Source organism: Toxotes jaculatrix, chromosome 14 (assembly GCF_017976425.1).
Source record: "Toxotes jaculatrix isolate fToxJac2 chromosome 14, fToxJac2.pri, whole genome shotgun sequence".
NCBI classification, from domain to species: domain Eukaryota; kingdom Metazoa; phylum Chordata; class Actinopteri; family Toxotidae; genus Toxotes; species Toxotes jaculatrix.
Window position 1 is genome coordinate 15,446,033 of NC_054407.1, and position 24,408 is coordinate 15,470,440.

Consider the following 24,408-nt stretch of genomic DNA (forward strand, 5'->3'; position numbering starts at 1 on the left):
GTGAAGGAGAGAAGTCACACTGTGATCGTGTATTTGATTTATTGAATTTAAATTTTGTTGACCTGTCTCCTTTGTTGTACTTCTTCCTCTGTCAGACCAGGAACAGCCAAACCTGAGCTGGAGCGGTCCATTTGGTTAAATAGGGGGGTTCACAGGGGGAGAAACCAAGTGTGGTAGAGTGGGAGGGGTGTTTTGTCTTTTGTGGTGAAATGACCTGTATAAGTATCTTGTTTAAAAAGAAATATGTGCTTTTCAAGTAAGTTTAACTGAACTTCTATTTGATAATATGTTATTTAGTATGGGATTATTGTAAGTGTGCTGGAAGAGATAATTGATATTGATTTCTTGGTGCAGTCCACCAGTATAAAAGTGAGGAGGCTGTGGTGGCCGGAGCCTAAAGGAGAGAAGCACAGCTCCTGAACACAGCTCCAGATTATAGCTCCTGCCATGGGCCCAAACTTTTAGGGTATAACCAGAAAGGCAGTTTAGAGAGAATTCTTTTGTTCTGTATTATTTTGATTCTTCGTGAGAAGTGCTCTTGAGAATTTTTTCCCCCCTTTTTGCTTACTTTTATCTTTCTGGTTGGCCCAATGTGCATTTTTTACTGTGAAGTTTTTGAACAAGACTCTAATTTTGTCAAATAAAATGGAATTGGGAATTCCTCCACACTGCCACAACTCATTGTTGTATACCGGGTTTCTCAGCCACCCCCACATCTACATATACATTTTGATTGTTTTAAATAAAATTGTGAATTGAATTAAAATATTTTACATATGTAGAATAAAACAATTTAATTTAAAACACAATGACAAATTAGCTAACCACAATATATGAATTACATACTGAATTTAAGTAAATTAAACATGGGTTTAGTTAGAATTACTAAGGAAATCAGAGTAACAAATACTCAGAATTCTTGTGCTGAAACTGCTTACATAATTTAATTGAAATTACTCAAAAATATTAAGTACAGCCAACTTAAAAAATATGTCTGGATTTAGATGCATGTATTGCGTGCAACCACTTTCAACATTAAAATTGAGTAAATTCAACAAAACATTTTTTTCAGTGTGCCCTCTAACAGATGACTGGAAAACTATTTTCCCTTACAAACAACTAGACAGAGGGAACTTATTAGAAATAATGGGCCCGTGACTGTGTCTGTTTCATGAGTTACCACTGGGCCAGCAAAGTTCTGTTTAACTCAAGCTTGGAGGATACAAAATGTAGAGGAACCTGCTTGTGAGCAACTGCAGTGTTCTAATATATTATGTGCTACAACTGTAAGTGAGTGCTCAGGCAGCTGCTGTAGGTATATAGACGAGCATAACTGTGATATACTGTATTCATAAATCTAAGCTAGCAGTTTATTGTGTTGGCATGAGTTTGTGATTGTAGAATGTTTATAAACTGAACACAGTGCCAACGAATCACTGAACTGTATTAACAACCAGGGTGTTAGTCACTGAAGTCTGACTACATGTTTCATTGTGCTCCACATTCCAGCACATCAACAAGTGATACCTCAAGGCCAGAATCAAAGCTACAGTCACAGTATACTGCACCCAAATAGACATTTGCATTTAAAATGCCTAAATCAGTTTTAATGTGACAAGAAATAAGGAGCTGTTATGGACAAAGTGCATGTGCTGCTCAAAGATCAATGTCATTATTTCTCTGCTCGTACAGCACCAGTCTTCGTTCTGTTACTTTGAAGGTTTTCCATTTTTATGTCATACAGGCATGTGATTTAAAAACTGAGTTAGTGAAAATTAAGAAGACCTTATCTGATCTAATGTCTGCAGAAAAGCTCCACACTATACTGTAATCTGAAGTGCTCATAAATCTCACAGCACTGATGTTGACAAAGTCAGAGAGAAGGGCTGTGACAATAAGAGCAGGAGCCTCTAGTTAAAATTGTTTATGCCAGTATGTCAAGGACTGAGGAAAACGTAACTTCATAGACACATATCCAGACTCAGGAGCAAATGTTTTTAAATCTATTGTCTACAGTCAGTGTGTCTGCCAAGCATTTGAGTTTTCACAAATACACTTTTATACAATATCTGCAGCCTATATTTGTATACTTGATTATTATTTAGTAATAATGCAGTTAGAAATGTTGGTAATTTATTATTCAGTGTTCATAAGTCATTAATGAACAATTTTAAGCCTTAAGTCTGCAGTTGTAAGTGCTAATAAATTATTAACAAAGTTATTTTGGTCTATGGTGTCTGTATCCTCTTCCACGAAATGCGTGGTCAAACGGTGATTCATTTATTATTGACTTATTATTCATTAATAAAGCCAATGTTTATAACAAGAAGGTGCTTTATTAGAAAGTGGTTCCTTTTTGTCTTCATACACCTTTTTGGCAGTATATGAGGCACATATATTCCTCTCTGGTTCCACCTGCAAAGCCATAACAGATAAACTGTTATTAAGTAGATCCTGATGTATACAAGAACACGATGGGCTCACAAGCTGCTACATGCAGTGAGCAGAATGAATACATGGTATTTGAGCTCTTGTCATTGTGTGGCTAGCTTACAGGAATCCATCCTTGACATGCCACCTTTCAAAATAGTGACTTCACCATGGATTGGGTGTCATGAGCAACAAGAACAGATTATTACCTGAAAATCAAAACATTCACACCAAGCACAAACATGTGTAACCTACATGCAAATACAGCCAGAAAAACACACTTTGCATAAACACAAGTTAACCAGCTTGGCACAGACAGAACAAATTCAGTGGCCATAGCATGATGTCAATGTCGGTTTCCAGGTGGTGTATGATGATATAATTTTTCCATTTGACTGTTTGGTGACAGTGTTCCAGCAAAACCAATGAAACCAGTGATTTGGTCTAATACATTTGCAGGAAATAAGGCTACCAATTACACAAAGATGGGTTGTTGAGTTCAACATGACTGCCAAATGAACCTGAGGGAGTGAGTGGGAGGGAGGAGATCCGGAATGTGGAGTGGAATTAAAAGAGAATGAAACACTGACATTAGCTATTAAAGTTATAATATAGACTTTAGGGTTTTTTTCTATATCTTCAATGGGTCTATTCCCCCTGATGTCCTTGTTTTCATTATTGAGAATCACATCACAAGTGATGTGGTTCCAGCAACATCCCCCCGCACACACACCCCATCACCCCCTGTTCAAAAGTCTTCCAAAACCTTTAGGCAAATCTTTCAGAAAGAAAATAAATCACAATGAGTAATTTGCTGGGTAAATGCACTATCCTGGCACTGAGCAACAGGAAGGATCAGGCCCACTATTTGTTTTAAGAGAGAGAAACACAACAACACTGGTTTCTATGTGGGCTGTAAAACTGGCATGAACATCTAAAGTTCACACCTATGCAGACTGCTTTGTCCTGAGAGATCTTGAGATCACCTGCATGGCCACATCCTGCTGACATACGTAGCATCTTTTCTAACAGACTGTAGTTTGAATGCTAAACTCCAATCTGAAAAAGAGAGTTTAGAAAACAGTTTTCACTCCAATGAGGATGTAAAGAATTCCAGTCTGTATCTAAATGGAGCCAGTAGATAATTCTGGCTGTGACTACAGAGCTGCCTGAAATTGACAAATGACACTGAACTACCTGCAGGCACCGCGCCTTAGAAATACAAAGGAAACATACGCCACCTGCTTGTCTCAGGTGAAATAGTCCCAAGGTGTTTGCCAGATCACATTTCACAGGTGAGGCAGCCGTGAAGCGGCGCTGGAATGGTGTTTTCGGTGAATGTCGTTTCTTAGTGGTTGCTAAACAGTTTAAATTAGGGTCATGATGAAACGTTTATTATGATCCATGTTTTTATGGAGTATCATGCACGCAAAGTGAAGATGTTGTGAGATGCTCCAAGTCATCTAGCCCCGCCTTCTTGGGGTTGGTCCTGAGGTGAGCCGCCTATAAACTGCTGCTCACACTGACTGTAGGTGAGAAGGCGGTTAGTCGTCTTGCAGGTATGACCACTAAGAAGGAAACTGCTGGATTCTATTCAAAACACTCTGCATCTTGACGCACACAAGTTACGGACTTGGGAGAGCGGAGAGCATATTGGACAGATCTTATACAGCACCATTAAAGACGATCAAAAAGTATGAAGTTGGAGGTGTTGTGCGGGAGCCACTATGACATGAAACATTTCGAGATGTCCAGTGATGCAGAGGGGAGTGTGCGCTCTCCTCTTTCTGCTGAGGAGGAGCTGGGGTCGGATGGAGACTGCGTGGCGCACAGTCCTCCACCTGTTACTCCCTGCGGCAACAGCAAATCAAAGCCGTACACACGGAGACCCAAACCCCCGTTCTCATACATCGCCCTCATCGCCATGGCTATCCGGGACTCCCCGTGTGGACGTCTGACTTTGGCGGAAATAAACGACTATCTGATGAAAAAGTTTCCGTTCTTCAGGGGCAGCTACACCGGCTGGAGGAACTCCGTTCGACACAACTTGTCTCTTAATGACTGCTTTCTTAAAGTGCTCCGGGACCCGTCGAGACCTTGGGGGAAAGACAATTACTGGATGCTCAATCCTCACAGCGAGTACACGTTTGCTGACGGGGTGTTTCGGCGCAGAAGGAAGCGCATCAACAAAAAGTTCAGCAAAGAGCAGGAGGTGTCCGAGCACGCAGAGGAGCCGCAGAGCATAGCGCAGTCTTCAGCCCCCACCAAGACGGATTCATGTGCCAAGTTCACCAGCTCCTTTGCTATAGACAGCATCCTCAGCAAACCCTTCAAGAGAGACTCAACTAAAGAACACTTTCCTCTCCTCCCGGCCTTCACCTGGCCATGCTACCCTGAACTAATGACGCCTCATTCAAATACACCTGCCTCATTTCCGTACGTGAATGCACCTTGCCATATGGACTCCTATGCTGCTGCTGCGCATGTGTCAAACGTCTATGGCGTTGGGCTGCTTTCACAGACAGCCATGCAGTATCAGAAATAAACTCTCTTTAATCTGATGATTCAAAATCATCATTGTGCACTTATGGTGGACACAGGACCAGAAAAGGACCAGACACCAAAGACAGAACATTTTCCATCTGTGTTGGGATTACATTGTATTTGTGGTGACACGGTGTTACACGTTCTTCTTCTTTTTTTTTTTCGTCTGGTCATTTCCTTTTAAAGCATTAACAGACCTGATGTTTTGTACACAATTGTTTATTGTAAATGTTACTGAAATGACGATAAACTTTGTTTGTTCAAATAAACGTGTTAAAAATGCGCACTTTGGTTTTGTGTGTTTCTTTCTAAAAATCTGCTCGTTGAAATGAAAAATAAACACATGTAGTTACAAAACAATCCTGTGGAGCAGAATCAGGACTTACATCTGTATGAGACGTTAACACCTGTTAGATGCCAATGCATGAATGTCCATGTGGGCGTGTGTTCATCTGACTCCACCTTGCAAAATTCTTAGCCAGCAAGTGCACCAAAGGCCTCCTATAAACACTAGCCTCCCCCTCTATGTAATAACATATGCCTTTGCTTTGATAGTAACGATAACAACAACAACAACAACAATAATAATAATAATATAACCACAGCTTATTATTGGTTTCTGGTGATAAGTGATAATTGTTTTATTCTTTATCCTTTAAGCTTCCAAAGAAATTGCCTTATAAGTATTCACTTTTCAGCGTTCAAGAAGCTCGCTGCTGCCGGATAGGGGCATTCAATATTTATGTTTTCTGTCTGGCGCTGCAAATAGCTGTCGCCTCAGTCACCACACATGCGCAGGAAAGAGTTTGTACAAATAGAGCATCCTGAGCGAGCTGAACTGGAATCCACAATAGGAAGAAATGTCTTCCAAGTAGGCCCATTCTTCTGAGGCTAGAAAGTAAATTTCCTTTAAACCAGCTGTGCATCCTGAGCGCAGCGGGGTTGCAGGTTTGATGTTGCTGATAGACTGAGTTAGACTGTGTTTTAACTTTGCTGGTGTATGGGAAATTATTTCATGTCCTAAGTGTGGTGAGTTGCCCTAAATTGACGGAAGAGACAAAGAAGCCATTTACAGAAAGAAACGTTGCAGAAACGATATCTGAATTATTCCTTTGGACTCTTTTAGATTTTACAATCAATCCATTTCTCCAGGGATGTAATCCAGGCCCCAAGAGGTAAACTGACACTTGTGCGCTGTGTGTGGTATGTTGGCACGCTCTGATGGAAAAAGCATGCTTCCTCTCATGTCAGAGCCCTAACCCTGAACAGATCCCAAACAAATCAGGACTCCTTCTCCTGAACACCTTTACAACAGAAAACCACTTGCAGACCTTTTTGTAGGTATGAGACGAAGGGAGTAATTTATCCGAACTGTGTCTCTTCATTCATCCTGACTTGTCAGGTTGTCCTGCCAAATATTGGTCTGACAAATGTGGACAGAGGTGTTTTGGAAAGAGAGTCGTGGGAGGAGATTTATCTTACTCCACTGTGCCGTGTCCGGCTTCTAGTCTGGATCCTGGCCAGATGGGGAGGGAGTAGTTTCTGGCGATTTCTTGGAGGGATTTGGGGGGATAGAGGGGCAGATAGAGATTTTAGAATTGATAGGTGGTCGAGTTGTGTTTGGCCGGGTGGATATGCGCAAGCAAAGTCGAGGAGCTTTATTCTCCCTCTCATATGGGATCATTGCCAGCAATGGACAGAGAGAGGAGGGAGTTCAGCGGCTGGCGTTTCTTGATTTTCACGGCTATAAACGCGCTGAGCATCGCATAGAGACTCTGATCTCTTTAATTGTCACATTAGGGAAACTTTAATAGCGTTTGAAATATAGTGAAAGTGAGCTACCCAAACGTTATATAGACCCCACAGTGGTCGGATCCAAAAAGAGGCGCAACCATGACGACCGAGAGCTCCCAGCAACATTTGGATCCATCTAATCCTCCGCGCTCCAGTCCAGCGGCCGGTGCTCTGAACGCAGCTCTGCTGAGCGCACAGCCGGTGATGGAGAGCGCGCACACAGCATCAGCTAAAGGGAAGAAGGGAAACTCGGGCTTGAGGCGCCCAGAAAAGCCCCCCTACTCATATATTGCCCTCATTGTGATGGCAATTCAAAGTTCGCCGACCAAAAGGCTCACTCTGAGCGAAATCTATCAGTTCTTACAGGCCCGGTTCCCTTTCTTCAGGGGATCATACCAGGGATGGAAAAACTCCGTCAGACACAACCTGTCTCTGAACGAGTGTTTTATAAAGCTGCCCAAAGGTCTCGGCAGACCTGGCAAGGGGCACTACTGGACCATCGACCCGGGGAGTGAGTTTATGTTCGAGGAAGGCTCCTTTCGTCGCAGACCTCGGGGGTTTCGCAGGAAATGCCAAGCCCTGAAACCGATGTACAGGATGATGAATGGCATCGGGTTTGGTGCGTCTATGCTGCCACAAAACTTCGATTTCCAGTCCCCTTCAGGCTCATTATCCTGTCATAACAGCTACAACATTGACTTGATGGGTAACCCAGTTCCAGGTGGCTTTGAGGGACTTGGAGGGGGGCATCACGTCCCACACATGCCATCAAGCTCCGGGTCATCGTACATGGCTGCATGTCAGGTGGCCTCTAACGCGGACTATTGCCCGGACAGCAGCAGCAGCCCCCTACAGTCCTCACCAGCGATGGTGGGCACTCTGGACTGCCAGTCGCCTTATGCAAATGCAGCCTCGCACTGGAGTTCACCTGGTGTACCTTCATACATGAAACAGCAGTCACTAGCATCAAGCAGCCCCACTTCTTCCACTCTGCACTCGGGGATGTCATCTTACTCTCTGGATCAGGGCTATCTGCACCATAATGCACGAGATTCTTCTGACATTCCAGGTAGAGCCTCACTGTGCAGTCACACATATAAACTATGGATTTTATTGTCTCACAACTATTAGCACCTTAATGAGTCATGGGGATGTTCATAGTTTCATAATTAACATTAAACTGCAGAGAGGTCACCGCTCTTTTGAGTTGAGAAAAAGAGAGTAAAGAGTAAAGAGGGAAAAAAAATAGCTTTTCAAACATCACGTGCATAAAACAGAACAAATATTAAGAGATTTTCACAATGCGTGTTCTGTCTCAGTTGCATTCGATGAGCTGCGTCTTAGGAAAATGCACCTGAAAATCCGTTTTTGACTAAAATTTTAATCATTTTTTAAGCATTAAGCAAAAACCCAGAAACGTGTCCCTGCCAAGCACAAACTGATGCGCATTAACTGTTCTGACTGTATGGTAAAATCTTGAAAACATTTGTTTTTGCTATTTTTCACCATATATCTTAAAATTGTGTCTGAAATGTGCAGAGTTTTCTGAACCCTCTCTCTAAATTTCTCACCATTTGACTGCATCAAGCTCAAATTTTCTTTAGAGGCCTCTGAGTATACACAATGTTCTTTAACCATAGCACAATAAAAATGCTTTAAATACGCTGGCACAACTACATTCTTAATAAAAAAAAAGTTTCAGTACAACTTCATTAAGGCTTTTAACATGAGGCACAGCAGCTCAGTTCGTTTTATCCTGTTGTATAAATTATTATTACTATGATCCTTTTGTTAAATAATCCTGTTGTGTGTTGTGTAGTGTTTGTACTGTTTCATTATATTTTATTTTTGATTGTTCACGTTTTTAGTACACACGATGGAACAAAGTGGCACCACTTTATAGTAAAAAAAACCCTAATTAAGTTTTTATAAGTTAAATGGTAACTTTATTAATGGTTATGTTTAACTATTGTTTCATAGATCTGTCATAAACTATTAGTGTGAGCAATCTTTGAGTTACCAGGTTGTCAAAAATCCCATTGCTGGTGCTTTAACCTCCTTCACAAAGACACTTTGCTGCTTTGCTTTATCTTTTTAGCTTCTCGGTTTATCATGAAGATGTACTTTCTGATAAAGGCCCGTAGGGCAATACTACCAAAATGCACATTAACCATGAACTGTAATCAGAAAAAAAGAAATCCACAATTATCTGTTGATGGATTATAACAGCACAATTACAAAATTATTTATGAAGCCACTGGACACCACTTAAAACACTTTACTTAGGACACCTCATTAAAAGTGGCACCAAAAAATGTACCTAAGGCACATATCACTGAAAATGCATATTATGTTTTGTTATCAAGAAATTCATTAACCACAACAAAAACCAGAGACTGACTAAAGAAATAATGATTTAACCTCATGTCCTGTGTCCTGTTTGTTTACAGTGGGACTGTCTCGATATTCCAGCCACTCAGCTCCCGTGTGTGACAGGAAGGACTTCGTCTTGAACCTAAACGGAATCTCTTCCCTCCACCCCAGCAGCGGAGGATCCTATTATCATCAGCTTCATCACCATCACCAGAGTGTCTATCAGGACGTAAAGCCGTGTGTCATGTGACAGAAGATATTCGCAAATGACCTTTAAAGACAAAACTGTCCAGTGCTTTTCATCTAAATACAACCCTCAGGCGGAGTATGCTGCAACAAAACCATTAGTGACGAAAAGGCGATTTTTATTTTCTGAAGACTCAGAGTGAAAACAGAGACATTTCCCTCCAGTGAACTTTGACCTTTTAAACCCTTTAGTAATGGTTATGATATGGAGGGGACTTGGTGTGGCACTTCACTTTCTCAGTACATGTCTGACTTTACACACATGGATAAGCAATATTTACATCTTTACTGAAACAATACATAAAACACTTAACTGAATTAATCTTTATTCATGCACTTAATTTTGTTTTCCTGATGTTACTGAAATTGTTGCTTATTTTCTGCAAAAAGCCATTAAAGAGATTTATTTTTAAAGGATAGTTTGGAAGTGTTTGTCATTTGTAAAATATATATATACATATATATATATATATATATATATATATATATATATATATATATCTCATGAAAAAGTTTATATATATACACAATGATTTAAAAACCACTCTACCGCTCTATCTCTTCACCTCTGTCCTTCTGCTACAAAAACATAATCATCATTATTATTATTATTATTATTATTTATAAAACCTGATTTATTATGAGAAGCAATCTTAAACTAGTTCTCTTTATTCCTGACCCGTTAAAATGTTGGAATTGATTATCACTTCCTTGATTTAAGACATAGCAGTATTAAAAAAAAAAAACCATTAAAAACCAATATCGATATACTTATAGCACCATCATGGATTTCTAGTTCTTTTATCTGTGCCTTCTCTTGTTTAATTTTCACACTGGTATTTTCACACTGGTGGACTGTACTTAACAGTTCAACAGGATGTGGCGTTTTTTTTGGCTTGTTTTTTTTCTTTTTATCATTATTATTATTTACTTATACAACTCACACATAAAAGAAAGTAATCATTCTTTTAACTGCTCATGAGCTGAGGATAATTTAAGTCATTTGTGTCTTATTTATCCCAGGAAACCTGCCTATAAAATTGTGATCTCATGATATTGTTATTGATATTGATAAAGATATTAAATTAATTAATAAAAACAAACAAGGCAGACAAAATACACATTTAATATATAATTTTGAACCGGAAGCGCTGAGAAAAAAACCTCATCCCTCTCGATCCTTTCGATTTCCATGAGACTGTACCGCCACCTAGTGGTGACTGAAAGGTCAAGGGCTAAAACAAAACTCCAGTTACTCTCTAAAACATAACGTAGCGCGTGCTTGGTCTCATTTTGCTAAAGAAATTGAAATGTTACGCAGAACAGCCATTTGGCCATTCAGTGAAATTTATATACGGAATAGAGATAAAACTCATAGTTTTACCTAAGTGATCCACAATCTGTCCCTCTGATATGGGCTCCTACTGTCTATCGTTTGTGCCTATTGAGCTATTAATCCAGAATCCAGGTCTGACAGGTCAAGTGTAGAAACTGGCACGATGTTGAAGTGAAGTATATTTATATAACATTGGTAACAGATATGTGGAACTGATGTCAATCATTTGACTCCAACCATCAGTGTAATTTTCCAAAACAAGCTTTCAAGAGCGAGGGCTGTTTTATTTCAAGAATTTGTTTATGTCTGTTCCTGGTGCTGAAGAGGATTATTATTACATTTTAGTCTGTCTGTGATCCAGTGTATATATATGAAATATACACAGTAGTCCCATAACAATTTGGCAAAATAGCAGTGTTTAACACACTTAACCATGATGCACTCTGACTTTGATGCTATAGGTTAAACTAATATTAATCTGGAAGTCAGATGGCAAGCATCAATTTCAAATTTTCAAATTTCAAAAAAAAAAAAAAAAAAAAAGGTGCTGGATAGTTCACTTGATTCCTTTTTTTTCCTTTTAAATATGTACTCAAATTAACAAATGTTAAGTCAGAAATTTGGGTTATATCAGTTTTATTTCAAGCACTTAATCTAATTAATGTTTAAAAAGGAAATATATAACATATACGCACATATATGTACATATATGATACACATAGTATCATATTAAGAACTTGACTATGGCGGTTTCCAGTGTACATCTCCTAAAATATAATAATCCTTTACAGTCTTTAACATGAGTAGATATATAAAGCAAAGTGCAAAACATTTGCCAGATGACTTAAAAGTTATATTGGAGGAATAGCCTGCTGTTACACTAACAGAGAAATATATAAATTTAAATACATGATGACGTTACCAATCAGCAACACCATTTATCATCAGTGTTCTGCGGAGTCATCACTGTGACTGGTTTCCAGCACGATTGCTGTCAACATCATCGTTTCTGCCTGGCTGCCCTACATGACCAAGAGGAGGGACGGGTGATACAAGAATGATGATGAAAGAAACTGTCCAATGTAAATTGCTCACAGGGTATACAACACATAGCATGCTGAACACAAATCAACAATTTAATTCAACATGTCACTGACAACAACGATACAAAGGACCCAGAGAGGGATGGGTACAAGCTGTGAGCTACTGAACCTGTCAGTTGTTATAAACTTTATCTGTCAGAGATGTTGTTAAGGTTTTTCTTCCTGGCCCAGAATTTCCAGTTCCAGTGGAACATGTGCCAATACAGGAAAAAATGTAAGGGCCTGAAACATAAGAATCTGCAAATATCATGATGGTCATTAATTCCAGGTCATACCAGTGCCAAGATTTTAGAAGAAATTAACAATCAGAATATTTTATTTGGTAGAGTGAAAGGTTACAGTGGTACTGTTTATACCAAAGATTCAACTTTGTATTTTTACTTTATTATGGAAATTAGCCTGTAGCATATCTTTTGGTAAAGTTCAATTAGTTTACTGAAAAATAATGTTTATACATTGTAACCTTCTGAACTGAAAGGCAAAGCCCTTTATCCTGCACTTTTCCATGGATGCCAGGTTTGGTACATATACAGAAGATTAGTGTTGGCAACAAGTGTTGCGTCTTCTGTGTCTTGTTAATGGCCCAAAAAATACTGTATATAACACCAAAGTGGATCCTCAGTTAGATGGCCAACAAATATTTACAAATTCTTCTGTGAAATTAGACCACAGGAAAAAAAAAACATTTAAAATGAAAAGATGTTCATATGAACTAAACGCGTGTACCAGTGTATGGCCCACACCGTTCACCTATAACACTGTAACCTTGTGAGAAGCGCATAGGTATAGGTGGGTTTCACATGACGTCACGACACAGCGGCGCGAGGGCACCAAATTCAAATGGGGAAAGAAGTGTTTCAGCCGTTAGCTGACTGACACACTGAGAATCTACCGTGTGGAAAAATGCCTATGTTTTGTGCAGTTTACCGGTGCTCAAATCGTTCCAATAGAGAAAAGGAAAATAACTATTATAGGGTAGCAAAAGTAGTCACCCACAACGGTGAGAAATATTAAAAAAACTTACAGAACAACGCCCTTAAAGGTGGATCTTAAACCTACGTCTGCGGTTGGGAGGAGCAGTCTGCTAATGTCCGTGTCTATGGTGACCACTTCGTCAAAGGTATGTTAGCTAGCTAACATTTTTTTGTGGCTGTGTTTATATCACTAGGTTGTCGCTTAATGCTCATTTACATAGTAATGATTATTAAGTTGCCTGTAGTTTACTATGGACTTCATTGGGACTTTTTAGGCTGCCCTGGCGTTTTAGGGGACGTTGACTCAGTAGTCCAAATGCTATTCCGCTGTCATGTCATACATTAGTATATCTTTGTAACTGACAAATAAACCCCCTTGTATCCCTGTAAAATGTGTTTGTTGACATTATAGCCGCTATTGCTAGCTGCTTGCTGTACATAACCAGTATAAGAATAAACACTCACCCTGGCGAAGACCGGACGATAATAAGAGGTCTGAAGTACGAGATAATTGGTGATCTCAACAGCCTGGGTTGTCGGCAAATCTTTAATGTCCGTTGAAAACTCGCTCATCTTCATGAGGTACGGGTCACGTCCAACATATTGTTTGATTAATTGTGTGTATCGCCATCTGGACACGGGATCTAAACTCGTACAATATGGACTCTCCGCTAATATTTCAACCATTGGCTTTGACATGTAACTTACTTCCTGCCCGCCATGTGAAATCGCTCCGCCTACGTGCGTCATCATGATCACGTGACTGAAACCCAGCTGTTCAAGGTCCTGATTTTCTTTTTCTGACGGTGCCTTCTTGTCTTCCATGACTAATGATCTCACATCTGTGCCCAGTCACTGTCTGTAGTACTAAAGTGGACCATGAGGTGGCAGCAGTGTCTCAAAAATGTTCTGCAGTCTCTTTGCCTGTTGGAGGCTCCTGATTGTAAAACTGATCAACCAGCCATCACCGCACTCACATACACACAAACGTACACACGCCTGAAATGAATCTCGGTTTTATTAATCTTGACAGCCATCAGTTATTATTAGTAGTATTATTTTCATCTGTATCCAGAAATGAAAATTCTATTATAAAACGGTTGTTGAGCATTAAAGTGAGGATTATTATAAACATCAGGTTTAGAATAATCAACTCCAACTGAAAGTTACAGAAAAGAAGTTTACGACCTCTGAACACTAGAGGGAGCCAAATTCATAGTAATGATGAATCTCTCTCTCTCTCTCTCTCTCTCTCTCTCTCTCTCTCTCTCTCTCTCTCTCTCTCTCTCTCTCTCTCTCCTTCTCTTAAAATAACATCATTGTGAGTTCATTGTATTTTGAATCACGTTGTTAGGTTTTTATGTCAACATCAATATTTGGAGATAACAATATAGAATGTATAGAATGAAATAGAATGCATCGCGCTATATTACATAATTACGTGTTTTTTTTTTTTTTTATAACTTGGGATTAAACTTGCTAAATGACCATGTATTAATGAATACTCCCATACTCCCCATGTATTATTATTTATTATGATCTCGGCTTTTGTTTTAGAGAAAGAAACACTTAATTGTAAAACGGCCAGCTGCAGTATGCAGGTACAAATGCACTAATAGCCCAAATAAATAAACAAATAAAATTGAAAAACTAAAATAGAAATAAACTAAATTAAATTGTAGAGCAAACATTTTTCAAACAGGTGCCTACATCGTTATAAAAATGTAACATTTGTTCTAATATGAATGATGCCCTGACTGTGTTGAAACACACAAATAAGAATAATAAAATAATAATCATAGACAACGACCATCAAATGTTTCTCCCGTTGTTTTGTGTTTTGTTTTTGACACTTATTGATGTTTTTCGGTGTGCTTCAGTCGTGGATGCCTTTAATAAGAAAGAGTTAAGGAGGACTGGGTGGGCAGGCCATGGTATTAAGTAAAAGGCCCGTCGTGAATTGTGTAAACAGCCCAGGGCGGTGGAAAAAGTTCATGCCCGGGTCCATGTAAGGAGAAACCGGCGCAGCACCAGGCCACTGCACGGACATTTAATTAAGACGACCTGCAGAGGATTACAGCGATACTGGGACTGTAACTGTGCCTCACAATGACCGTTAACAATTTCATGCACAGTCGCCTTTGACAGAAAGGCCATACAAAGACCTTCAGGGTCGGTTTATTGAACATTTTCTCTATCTTTGGTCAAAATTCTAATCTTTTGATTTACTCCCCAAAACTCAGCCTTAGGATGAATTTATTTGGAATTTGAAATAAATAAATAAATAAAAATGCGCACACTGCTACAAAACATCTAATATAAATATATCTTCAGAATGAAAATTAAATGAAATACTTAATAGAAGATTTACATCTGTGTGAAGAAAATAAAAAATTATACTTGAATAGTATACGTGATACCTGAAAATATACGCGAATAGTTATGCTTTAATACTAAACAAAATATTCTTAATGTTCAGTTTTGTTTATTCAGTTAATGGGAGATTAAATCCTCGATGGGCCTCAAATATCCCATCCCATCAGATATTCTCACAGTTTGATGAAAAGCCCCTCATCTGAGGTGAGGTGTCATTGTCAGGTCCCATTTGGTTCCTTATCTTTAAATCCTTTTTCTTGAATAAACTCTCACCCCTGGTCGCTCTCAGCCCAAACTGCCTTTAATTCCCGCTGTAATGAGATCGCACTTAACCGCCCACTGCCAAAAGATGGGAGACTGTGTCCTGCTTTGATCTCCCGGTGATCTGCTGCTGGTGATGAGTCTTTTAACTAATAAAATGCACTTTAAAAGAGGTTAAACTGCACGTTAAGGACGCCATTTGGTTTACTGGTGTTACTCTTTTCTAATTTTAAAAAAAAGGAGGGGGGGGGGGGGGGGGGGGGGGGGCGGTTAATTAATTCACTTCTCATTAAGGACAGCCACTGGAGAGCCAATAAATTCACAGCATGCCTTGCGTAAAATGTGTGATTTTTTTAAAAGAGAAATATTAGATATTAATTTAAAGCTAGGATTTCTAGGATATAACACCATTAAATCTGAAATCTAACTGATCTGTTTTCTTAGAACAGCTACAGGTCTGATAGAGGCTGTCTTTTTTGCAACAAAGTGTGCGGGGATAAGCACTGCGAGATCTGATTGTGTACATGTGCGTTACTCTGTCACGTCTGAAGTCTTGGCTGGAGTGAGGCTGGGAGTTACCGACACCTTCTCTCATTTTACTAAAAGCCATGAGTGTGGCCGGGAGCTCTCTGCTCTCTCTGACTTCCTATTGGACGACCCGTGCGCTTTTTGGGGAGGAGCTCCACGGGCAGAGAAAAAAAAGGAGGAAAGAATTTAACTGCGCAAAAAGTCCTGTGTGGTGACGGATGTCCGAGGTTCAGAACTTTTTCAATGTGCGTTTCATAGAGACACGGAGATGGGGACGGCTTAAAACACTGCCGAGATCCAGCACGCTGCACTTGTTAAGACTTTTGTCTCATTTTTCTTTTTTGAGTGAGCAGTGAGGAACTGTGATTTGAGCGCCCCAGCCTTCAGAGGAGGGAGAAGTGGAGCTCTCCGTCTGCTTATTTTGGAGCTATATATATATAGTATTTTTTTACCGGATCAAAGTGAAGACATGCAGGCTCGCTACTCCGTCTCCAGTCCCAACTCACTGGGCGTCGTGCCGTACATCAGTAGCGACCCGAGCTACTACCGGGCCGCTGCCGGTGGGGGATACACAGGGATGCCAGCACCTATGAACATGTACTCTCATGCAGCTCATGACCAATACCCTGCCAGCATGGCCCGGGCGTATGGACCTTATACCCCTCAACCTCAGCCCAAGGATATGGTCAAACCTCCCTATAGCTACATCGCGCTCATCACTATGGCTATCCAAAACTCGCCTGACAAGAAGGTGACCCTGAATGGGATTTACCAGTTTATCATGGAAAGGTTTCCATTTTACCGAGACAACAAGCAGGGCTGGCAGAATAGCATCAGGCACAATCTGTCTCTGAATGAGTGTTTTGTCAAGGTGCCCCGTGACGATAAAAAACCCGGTAAAGGCAGCTACTGGACCCTGGACCCGGACTCTTACAACATGTTTGAAAACGGGAGCTTCTTGAGAAGGAGGCGGCGGTTCAAAAAGAAGGACGCGCTGAAAGAGAAAGAAGAGCGGCTGCAGAAGGAGCTGCCGCAGAGGCAGCAAGGCCGGGAGCAGGAGCAGCCTGTACAGGGCTCCCAGCCTGTGAGGATCCAGGATATTAAGACTGAGAACGGCACAGTCACGCCACCGCAGGCCGACTCACCTTCTTTGAGCACCGTGCCCAAAATCGAGAGCCCGGACAGCAGCAGCATGTCCAGCGGGAGCCCTCACAGCATCCCCTCTAGTAGATCCATCGGCATGGACAGCTCCGATCACCACCAGCACCACGGCCAGGCCTCGACGCAGGGCTTCAGCGTAGACAACATCATGACCTCCCTCCGGGGGTCTCCACAAGGGGCCACAGAGCTCACCTCCAGCCTCACCGCCTCCACCAGGACAGGTATAACACCGTCTTTGTCCTTAAACTATTCTCCAAGTCAGACATCTGCCTATAGTTCACCCTGTAACCAAAACTCCATCTCCACTACCTCCAATGCAACCTATCATTGTAACATGCAAGCCATGAGCTTGTACGCCGGGGACAGATCTAGCCACTTGGCACCGAGCACCACCGTGGACGAAACGTTGCCAGATTACTCAGTCACAACCACCTCATCCTCTCTGACCCACGGTAATCTAAACTCTGGGCAGGAGGGCCACCATCCCCACCAAGGGAGGCTGACCTCATGGTACCTCAACCAGGCCGGAGACCTGGGGCATCTGGGCGCAGCTTACCCAGCTCAGCAGCAGAACTTCCATTCAGTCCGAGAGATGTTTGAATCCCAAAGAATTGGCTTGAATAACTCACCGGTGAATGGGAATAACAGCTGTCAGATGTCATTCCCACCGAGCCAGTCCATCTATCGCACTTCGGGAGCTTTCGTATATGACTGCAGCAAGTTCTGACCAAAAGAAAAAAAAAATACAGGCTCGATAATTTCCTCACGGTGTTTGAACTCTTTCAGTAAAATTCAAAGCTCCCCCCCCTCACCCGCCCACACCATATGGACTAATATGAGACAGAAAACAAAAAACAGAAAAGACTTGATCTTGGTTTGTCTAAAGAACAGTGTTACTGCAAATAACACGTAAGTCTCTCTTTGCTTTTGTGGCTTTATGTGATATGTTAAAGATATGTCAGTTTTCATGGACGTGTAAATTGCATATAGTAATTTATTTCTAAACTGTAGCCGGATATTATGGACCAAACACCCAAAAAAGTGTTTCTAAATCGAACTGCCTTAATTGTCCTAAAAATGTTCCATTATAAAAGTTTAAAAAAAAAAGGAACGTGTATATCGCCGTGCTATTTCAAAGATTCTTCATTTGTTGAAAAGTATTTTTGAAGGATTTTGTTTGTTTGTTTAATAAATTGTCATTTTATGTGAGTTAAAGTTACGCCTCGTTTCTTACAGACTTGAATACAGGCTGGTGATATTTTACACTCAGTCTGGCCCGTCTTAGTTTTTGTCTGGAAGGTAAATAGGCCTCGTTATTAATCTGATCTGAACCACTGAGATTTCTTTTCTTCAATGGTGTGAGTTCATCAAATTTTTAAAAATTTGATGAACTCACACTATTTTTTTAAAAAAAAAAGATGTTTGGACTGTCATCTGCTGCAATGATTAAGACCTTGCTCATTTCTTTTACTCATGACGAGGCCCTGGAAATAGATTTTGTTTCTCGTCTTCTTATTGGAAATTCCTTTAGAAAACGCAGGGGGAAAAGGCAAAATAGAATCTGTCGTCCTGCGCACGTCCAGACAGAAAACGCATGTAAAGGATATGTTTATTTCCAGGCTTTTGAACTTTCTTATTCATACTTCATATTCAGTTGGTGTTTTCATTGTCGTATTGGAAACGTTTATAAGAGATGATGAGATAGCATGTTGACCTCGAGGCCTAGACCTGCACACAGCACAACTTTGTTTTGGATTGCGTTGTGTGTTTACTGGCGCATACCAGTGCTTACTTAATATCATGCCACACATGCCAAAGACAGTCCCGTTGTCACTTGAGTTTTGATGTTTGAATTCTCACCAGTCTGACATGACACTGACGGGACTGGGGACGACTGCGACCGTCAGGTTTTAGTGTACTGGACTCAGCGTGCTGCTTCAGGGTGTGTGATTTCCAGAGTGAGGAGATATTAAATTGGCTTTATAGATTCCAAATGCCAAGTTGAGGTTTTATTGTGATCCTGGTTGGCAGTTGTTTTTAAACTAGGAGTCATAAAGACTTTTAACAGTTAGTTCCCCTCAGCGTGAAAGGGAATCAGTCTCTTTTAATCCCATTAAATGAGAACTCCTTAATTACCTCAAAATACGCATTCATTTAGTATTATTGCGTAGAAATAGTTTAAAGCAATGTAAATAGAATATAAATATGTCAAATCAGATTTTTTTTTTGAAATTATTTAATTACTTAATTTATTATATTTTATCTTATTTTATTTTATTATTTGGAGAGATTTCGGATACTCACTAATAGCTGAAAAATATTTATTTTAAATGTTAATATATGCATCTTTTTGCATCGATAGACTGTGCATGGCTACAGTTTACAAAAACAACGTCAACAACAACAACAGCAGCAGCAATAATAATAATAATAATAATAATAATAATAATAATAATAATAACAATAATTGTATGGGGCACTGGTTACTAGTCGTTATTACCAAACCACTAGTATAAAGAGATCGGTTCCAATATTACAACGTAGTAAAGAATTGTTAATAAACGGGATAAAGGGAATAATACCCGTTCATAAATGTACACATCCATAATTTGCACATTTAAATTACAAAACGAGCAGTTTGATTTTTCTCTCTATACACTTTTTTGATATTTTAAGGACAGTTTAGATGCTTTTTGCACAAGTTCTTGCTCCCTGAGAGAGGCGATGACAGACGCTCAGTCAGAACCCACTCATGATCAAACAGCCTGTCATATAACAACAACACGTTACCTGTGATTCTGAAACCTTGTCTCTACAGTGGAAGCTGGGTTAGGTGGGCTTATTCTTCATATCCTTCTCGGTTGCCTCAGGCTTTTAGATCAGCAAGACGAGAGCGACGGCAACAGTGAAACAGCACATGAAAACAAACCATCTTGAGGGTTGCTGCAGGGCGTGCATGTCTCATTCTGCATAGGCCCTAAACTGGCATGCGATATATTTATGAACTACAACGAAAATATATGAATTGTTCTATGCAGCCACGACTAAATCCTGCTTGTTTGTCTCTCCCAGCTCTCCGATTGCACCAACTCCAATCAGGCTCATAAAAGCCATTAGATACTTTCCCAAGTATAGGCCCAATAAACAAACGTCCTGTTAGTCAAAAGATTGATGGCGCCCTCACAGAATAGACCAGGTCAGGAAGGAATAAAATTCAATCAGAGAGCTGGAATCGTTTTTCATGAGACGGAAAAGGCAGAGAGGGAGACGGGGGTCAATGAGGAGGATGTCGGCCGCCAGAGCACCATCAACAATGTAACAGGACATAGCAGAGAGAGAGAGGGTGAGAAGGACGACCAGAGTTGAGTTTAACTTGGTGTGTGTGAACTGAATTCCTAACAACTGTAAATAATATAATTTAAAAATGCAAACAAGATACCAAAAAAAAAAAAAAAAAAAGAAACTACAAAATACACTATGCAGAAACCTGCTGAAAGATGATTGTAACTGGTTCTTTTGGTTCTGGAAATGAACTGATACTGTAATAAGCAAAGAGCCTATAGTTTCCTACGTGGGCCTTGAGGGGCTTTCATCCGCCCGGAAGGGTCCCACAGCAAAATAGGTACAAATTTAATTTCACTTTCATTTCCCCTTCTCAGAGGAAGGAGTAGAAGGAATAAGCCCCAACCTAAAGTACAAAGGTTATAGTAGTTATTTCAATCACAATAAACAACAACACGTCTAATTAGTTGCAGCATAGGCGTCTGTTGGGGGCTTCTCAACACCAAGACTTTTGGAGAGCCTTGTTTAAGCCTGTGTTTGGACTTTACTCTTTTTCCTGAAACGTTCCGCTACATTCCTCAAAACGCACAAACTTCCCTGCGCTGCTTTGGGTCAAATAGCAAAGACAAAGGTGTGTGTTGTGGCCTTCATTTTAATATTCAACAAATTAAAACACTACATTTCAAATTTTATTTGATTCCTCAAATAATAAAAAAACATAAATATATATTAGTTTTCTTTGTTATTTTGTCGCCGATTACTTCGCCTGAAACATGACTTTCGATGAAGCAAGTGTAGACTATTATTCATGAAAAAAATACAAATATAAATAAATAAATAAATATAATGAACTATCTAATCGTTTTGGACATGATACATTCTGAATTTAATCTGATACACTTGAGCGCCAGTATTACAGGAGCTGTACTGTTAGTCTGTGTGCTGGAGCTCAGGCCAAAGTGAAGAAATGCACGTAAAAATAAACAACATAATAAAAAGAATAACATTCACGTTTTAAGACTGCATGAACAAAGACTAAAGACAAAATAATCTCACGGAATTTACAATTAACGTGGACATACGAATTTGTTGTAGCTAACAGCTGCATCAGCCGATGATGCGCAATCAAAAAGAAAAAAAAAACAGGTAAAATTTCACCTTGTAACCTCCACTGTTTTTTTTTATATTACCTCGAAAGCCGTGACTATCCAAAGGGTAAACAAATGTCAACAGGAATTACATTTAAATGATTGATAATTTATCTGTACTTGAAGTAAATACTCTGTATTTATTTGATAGAAGCTTAATAAACATGTGAAAATATGGATTTTTTATCTTTTAAAAATTTTCCTTTCAAATTTCCTTTCACCATCTCTCTGGTACTTTTAAGGTTGCGTGGACAGCAACGGAGCTCTGAGTGGATAGGTCATAATGCCTGCATTTATTTTTTATTTTTTTTTTTTGATAGGAACCGATGATTATTCCATCCTTTCTGGTCGTGAAGGGCGCGTAAAATGTAATGCAACTGGGCCAAAGCTCTTTTCCCAGTAGAAATCTCCTGTGAGGCTACCTGCAAACAGAGCTGCAGGGCGCTCGTTGTGACCCATCCTATGTTTCCTTCAGTTTAAAGGGGGGAGGGCAGAGAAAGAGAGAGTAGATGCACTGAAATCTGGCTGAGCTCCTGCAGACTGTGTGCACCTGTATGGCTGAGTGACCAGCTCAGCTCAGTATGGAAAATGCCGTGTTTTTCAGCTCCGTGTTACAGTGTACAAGACCCGAGCTCCGAGCGCCATCTGCTTCTAATTAAGGGCCCATAGACGCAAATTCTGTCTGCACTGCGGCCAAACGAGAGAAAGGTTGGAGGTCCACCACTTGTCTCTCAGAGGGAAAAATAAGCGCCGCATGCAGCCTCTTATCTTGCACGTCTCATTTTAAAGACAAATGATAATTTAAAAAGTCCTTTTTTTTAAAAATCAAAAAACATGTTTTAGTCAAAACAGGCAGAGCGATGAGGCATAAACAAGGCTTCTGGATTTAAATAGCAGTGCAATTGAAATCGTGCAGCATCTTCAAGTCAAATGAAATGAACTCACGCAGACCTCATGAGCACTTGGATGGTAGGATAATGGGGTACTGTGAATTCAGACCAGGGGGGAAACGGCCGACCTTCGAATAACCCGACAGCCTTGGCGAGATACCTCAAAAACGAACAGAGTTGCCTTCAAGTTACACAAAACCTGCTTTTCTGTAGCTCGGCCCTGCGGTTTCTAATTATAGCACCTTTTTATACACCGAGCACTTGAATGTCCCAATTATACCGTCACGACATACAGTAATTTATTGTCAAGTAGTTTAATTTTATGAATATATTTTTGAAGGTTTCGTTCCGGTCGACTTTACAACCTTCTTTTTTTTTTATCTGAATGACCGGTTAGGGATAAAACTTTATTCTGCAGCAGGTGTGGGTGATAAAAGTGCGGTATTTTATTTATATATTTGCTAATTTAATTGAAATTTTCAAATGTATACAATCAGAGATCATGGTGTTTAGTTTTTGAAAAACAAGCCAGTGTTGGATCATTCTTTTCTTTTCTTTTCTTTCCTTTTCTTTTTAAAAAAAACTTTTTCAAAGCAGATCGTGTTTTGAGCTCATAGTAAAATACGACATAACATTAAAAATAAGATTATAACAGAATAAAATGATAATAATAATGGAACAATAGAGTAGGGTAGTGCGGTGGTTGTTTTGTTTTTGTTTGTTTTGTTTTAAAATTCTTAAATTTCTGTTCCTGCCTCTTGACAGAAGTACTTGTACGTGCAACTGACGTGCGCATACATATTAAATACATTTGGCTAAACACAACATGTTTAAATATGTACATTCAAATAAAGAACAAACTCAGTTTTGGTGGACTGCTGATAGCAAACGTCCAATTTCAACAAACTTGAACTCTATAACTTGTGACATGATAGGGCCACTTCAGAGCTGTCCAGCTACTGCTATTTGAGCCACTGTAGCAGTTGTCTGTGTCTTTCGTGGGTCTCATATCATTTTATGGTGCAAGGCTGCCACTGAGCTATGAAAACATCAACAGTAGACTTAGAATGCAAGACTCACATTAAAAAAAACTGTCTCCTCTTTTAATGTGAAAACACGTTTTACAAGAAATAAAAAAAATTCCGTCAGGCCCCATCACTTTCTCCTTCGAAAATAAACATTTCTTTAAATATTATAAAAACCTGGATGTTTTAATTTAAATAGGGTTATAAAATGAAAAGACATTAGGCTTTTCCTATATGCTGAACTGTTATGTCTTGTAACAAAAAGTACTACTAAAAATAGCCAATACTTATAAAAGTGAAAAAACGAAATAAATGCAACACAAATAAACAGATATATAATCAAAATTCTTTGCTGATGACTTTTTTTTTTTAACACTACTACTTCTTAAGCATCAGAACCTGAGACAAAATCAGAAAACATTTGTTCAGGACAATAAATTCATAAGAATAATTAATGAGACATTCATTTTACAATGAATGCAAATTCATTTTCAGGGAATGTTATTTGTTTTATGTCCCACCACAAGGGCATCCATGCATATGTACACACATGCTGACGTCATCAGTTTTCACCAGACTCTCCCCTGATCCTCACATCTTTTGAGCTCAGGGAAGCGGGTGGGTGTCATCTGCACCAAAGGAGGAGGAGACAGTGCTGGAAATGACCCATCTCAGCACTGAGTCCTGTAGTCTCTCCGAGGAGGGGAAAAGAGAGTGTCACACCATCCAGAGGAAGAGACAGTGATGAATTGGGTTGCAGAGTAAATGTCACCTTCCCTCAAAATAGAAGAAAAAGTGGCTTTATTCAGGAGGTAGATCATTGAGGAAAACAAACCTGAAATTGGATTTTAATAGGGAGGATGGTGTTTGCGTGTGTGTAATTGTTGAGATAAAGCCATCTAAAGTCTTGAAGAAACCCATTATTTCCTGGCAGAGA

At 39.8% G+C, this 24,408-nt stretch overlaps 3 protein-coding genes across 3 annotated transcripts; all 3 read left to right on the top strand.

Moving 5' to 3' along the window:
- Positions 1 to 3,956: 3,956 nt before the first annotated feature.
- foxq1a (forkhead box Q1a) lies at positions 3,957 to 5,256 on the top strand. The gene has a single exon (XM_041054343.1). It carries the CDS (start codon positions 4,127 to 4,129, stop codon positions 4,973 to 4,975), a length of 849 nt encoding a protein of 282 aa, XP_040910277.1. The 5' UTR covers positions 3,957 to 4,126; the 3' UTR covers positions 4,976 to 5,256.
- Positions 5,257 to 6,596: 1,340 nt separating this feature from the next.
- foxf2a (forkhead box F2a) lies at positions 6,597 to 9,782 on the top strand. Its single transcript, XM_041055349.1, has 2 exons — positions 6,597 to 7,837; positions 9,219 to 9,782. The coding sequence occupies exons 1-2, from the start codon at positions 6,868 to 6,870 to the stop codon at positions 9,389 to 9,391; spliced, it is 1,143 nt and encodes a 380-aa protein (XP_040911283.1). The 5' UTR covers positions 6,597 to 6,867; the 3' UTR covers positions 9,392 to 9,782.
- Positions 9,783 to 16,176: 6,394 nt separating this feature from the next.
- On the top strand, positions 16,177 to 18,335 carry foxc1a (forkhead box C1a). The gene has a single exon (XM_041054305.1). The coding sequence runs from the start codon at positions 16,435 to 16,437 to the stop codon at positions 17,851 to 17,853; it is 1,419 nt and encodes a 472-aa protein (XP_040910239.1). The 5' UTR covers positions 16,177 to 16,434; the 3' UTR covers positions 17,854 to 18,335.
- Positions 18,336 to 24,408: the final 6,073 nt, after the last annotated feature.

Bases quoted from the DNA above. Each gene is read 5' to 3' on its own strand.
- foxq1a (XM_041054343.1), top strand. From the start codon at position 4,127: ATGAAGTTGGAGGTGTTGTGCGGGAGCCACTATGACATGAAACATTTC.
- foxc1a (XM_041054305.1), top strand. From the start codon at position 16,435: ATGCAGGCTCGCTACTCCGTCTCCAGTCCCAACTCACTGGGCGTCGTG.
- foxf2a (XM_041055349.1), top strand. From the start codon at position 6,868: ATGACGACCGAGAGCTCCCAGCAACATTTGGATCCATCTAATCCTCCG. The intron at 7,838-9,218 runs GTAGAGCCTCAC...GTTTGTTTACAG, and splicing joins AGATTCTTCTGACATTCCAG to TGGGACTGTCTCGATATTCC.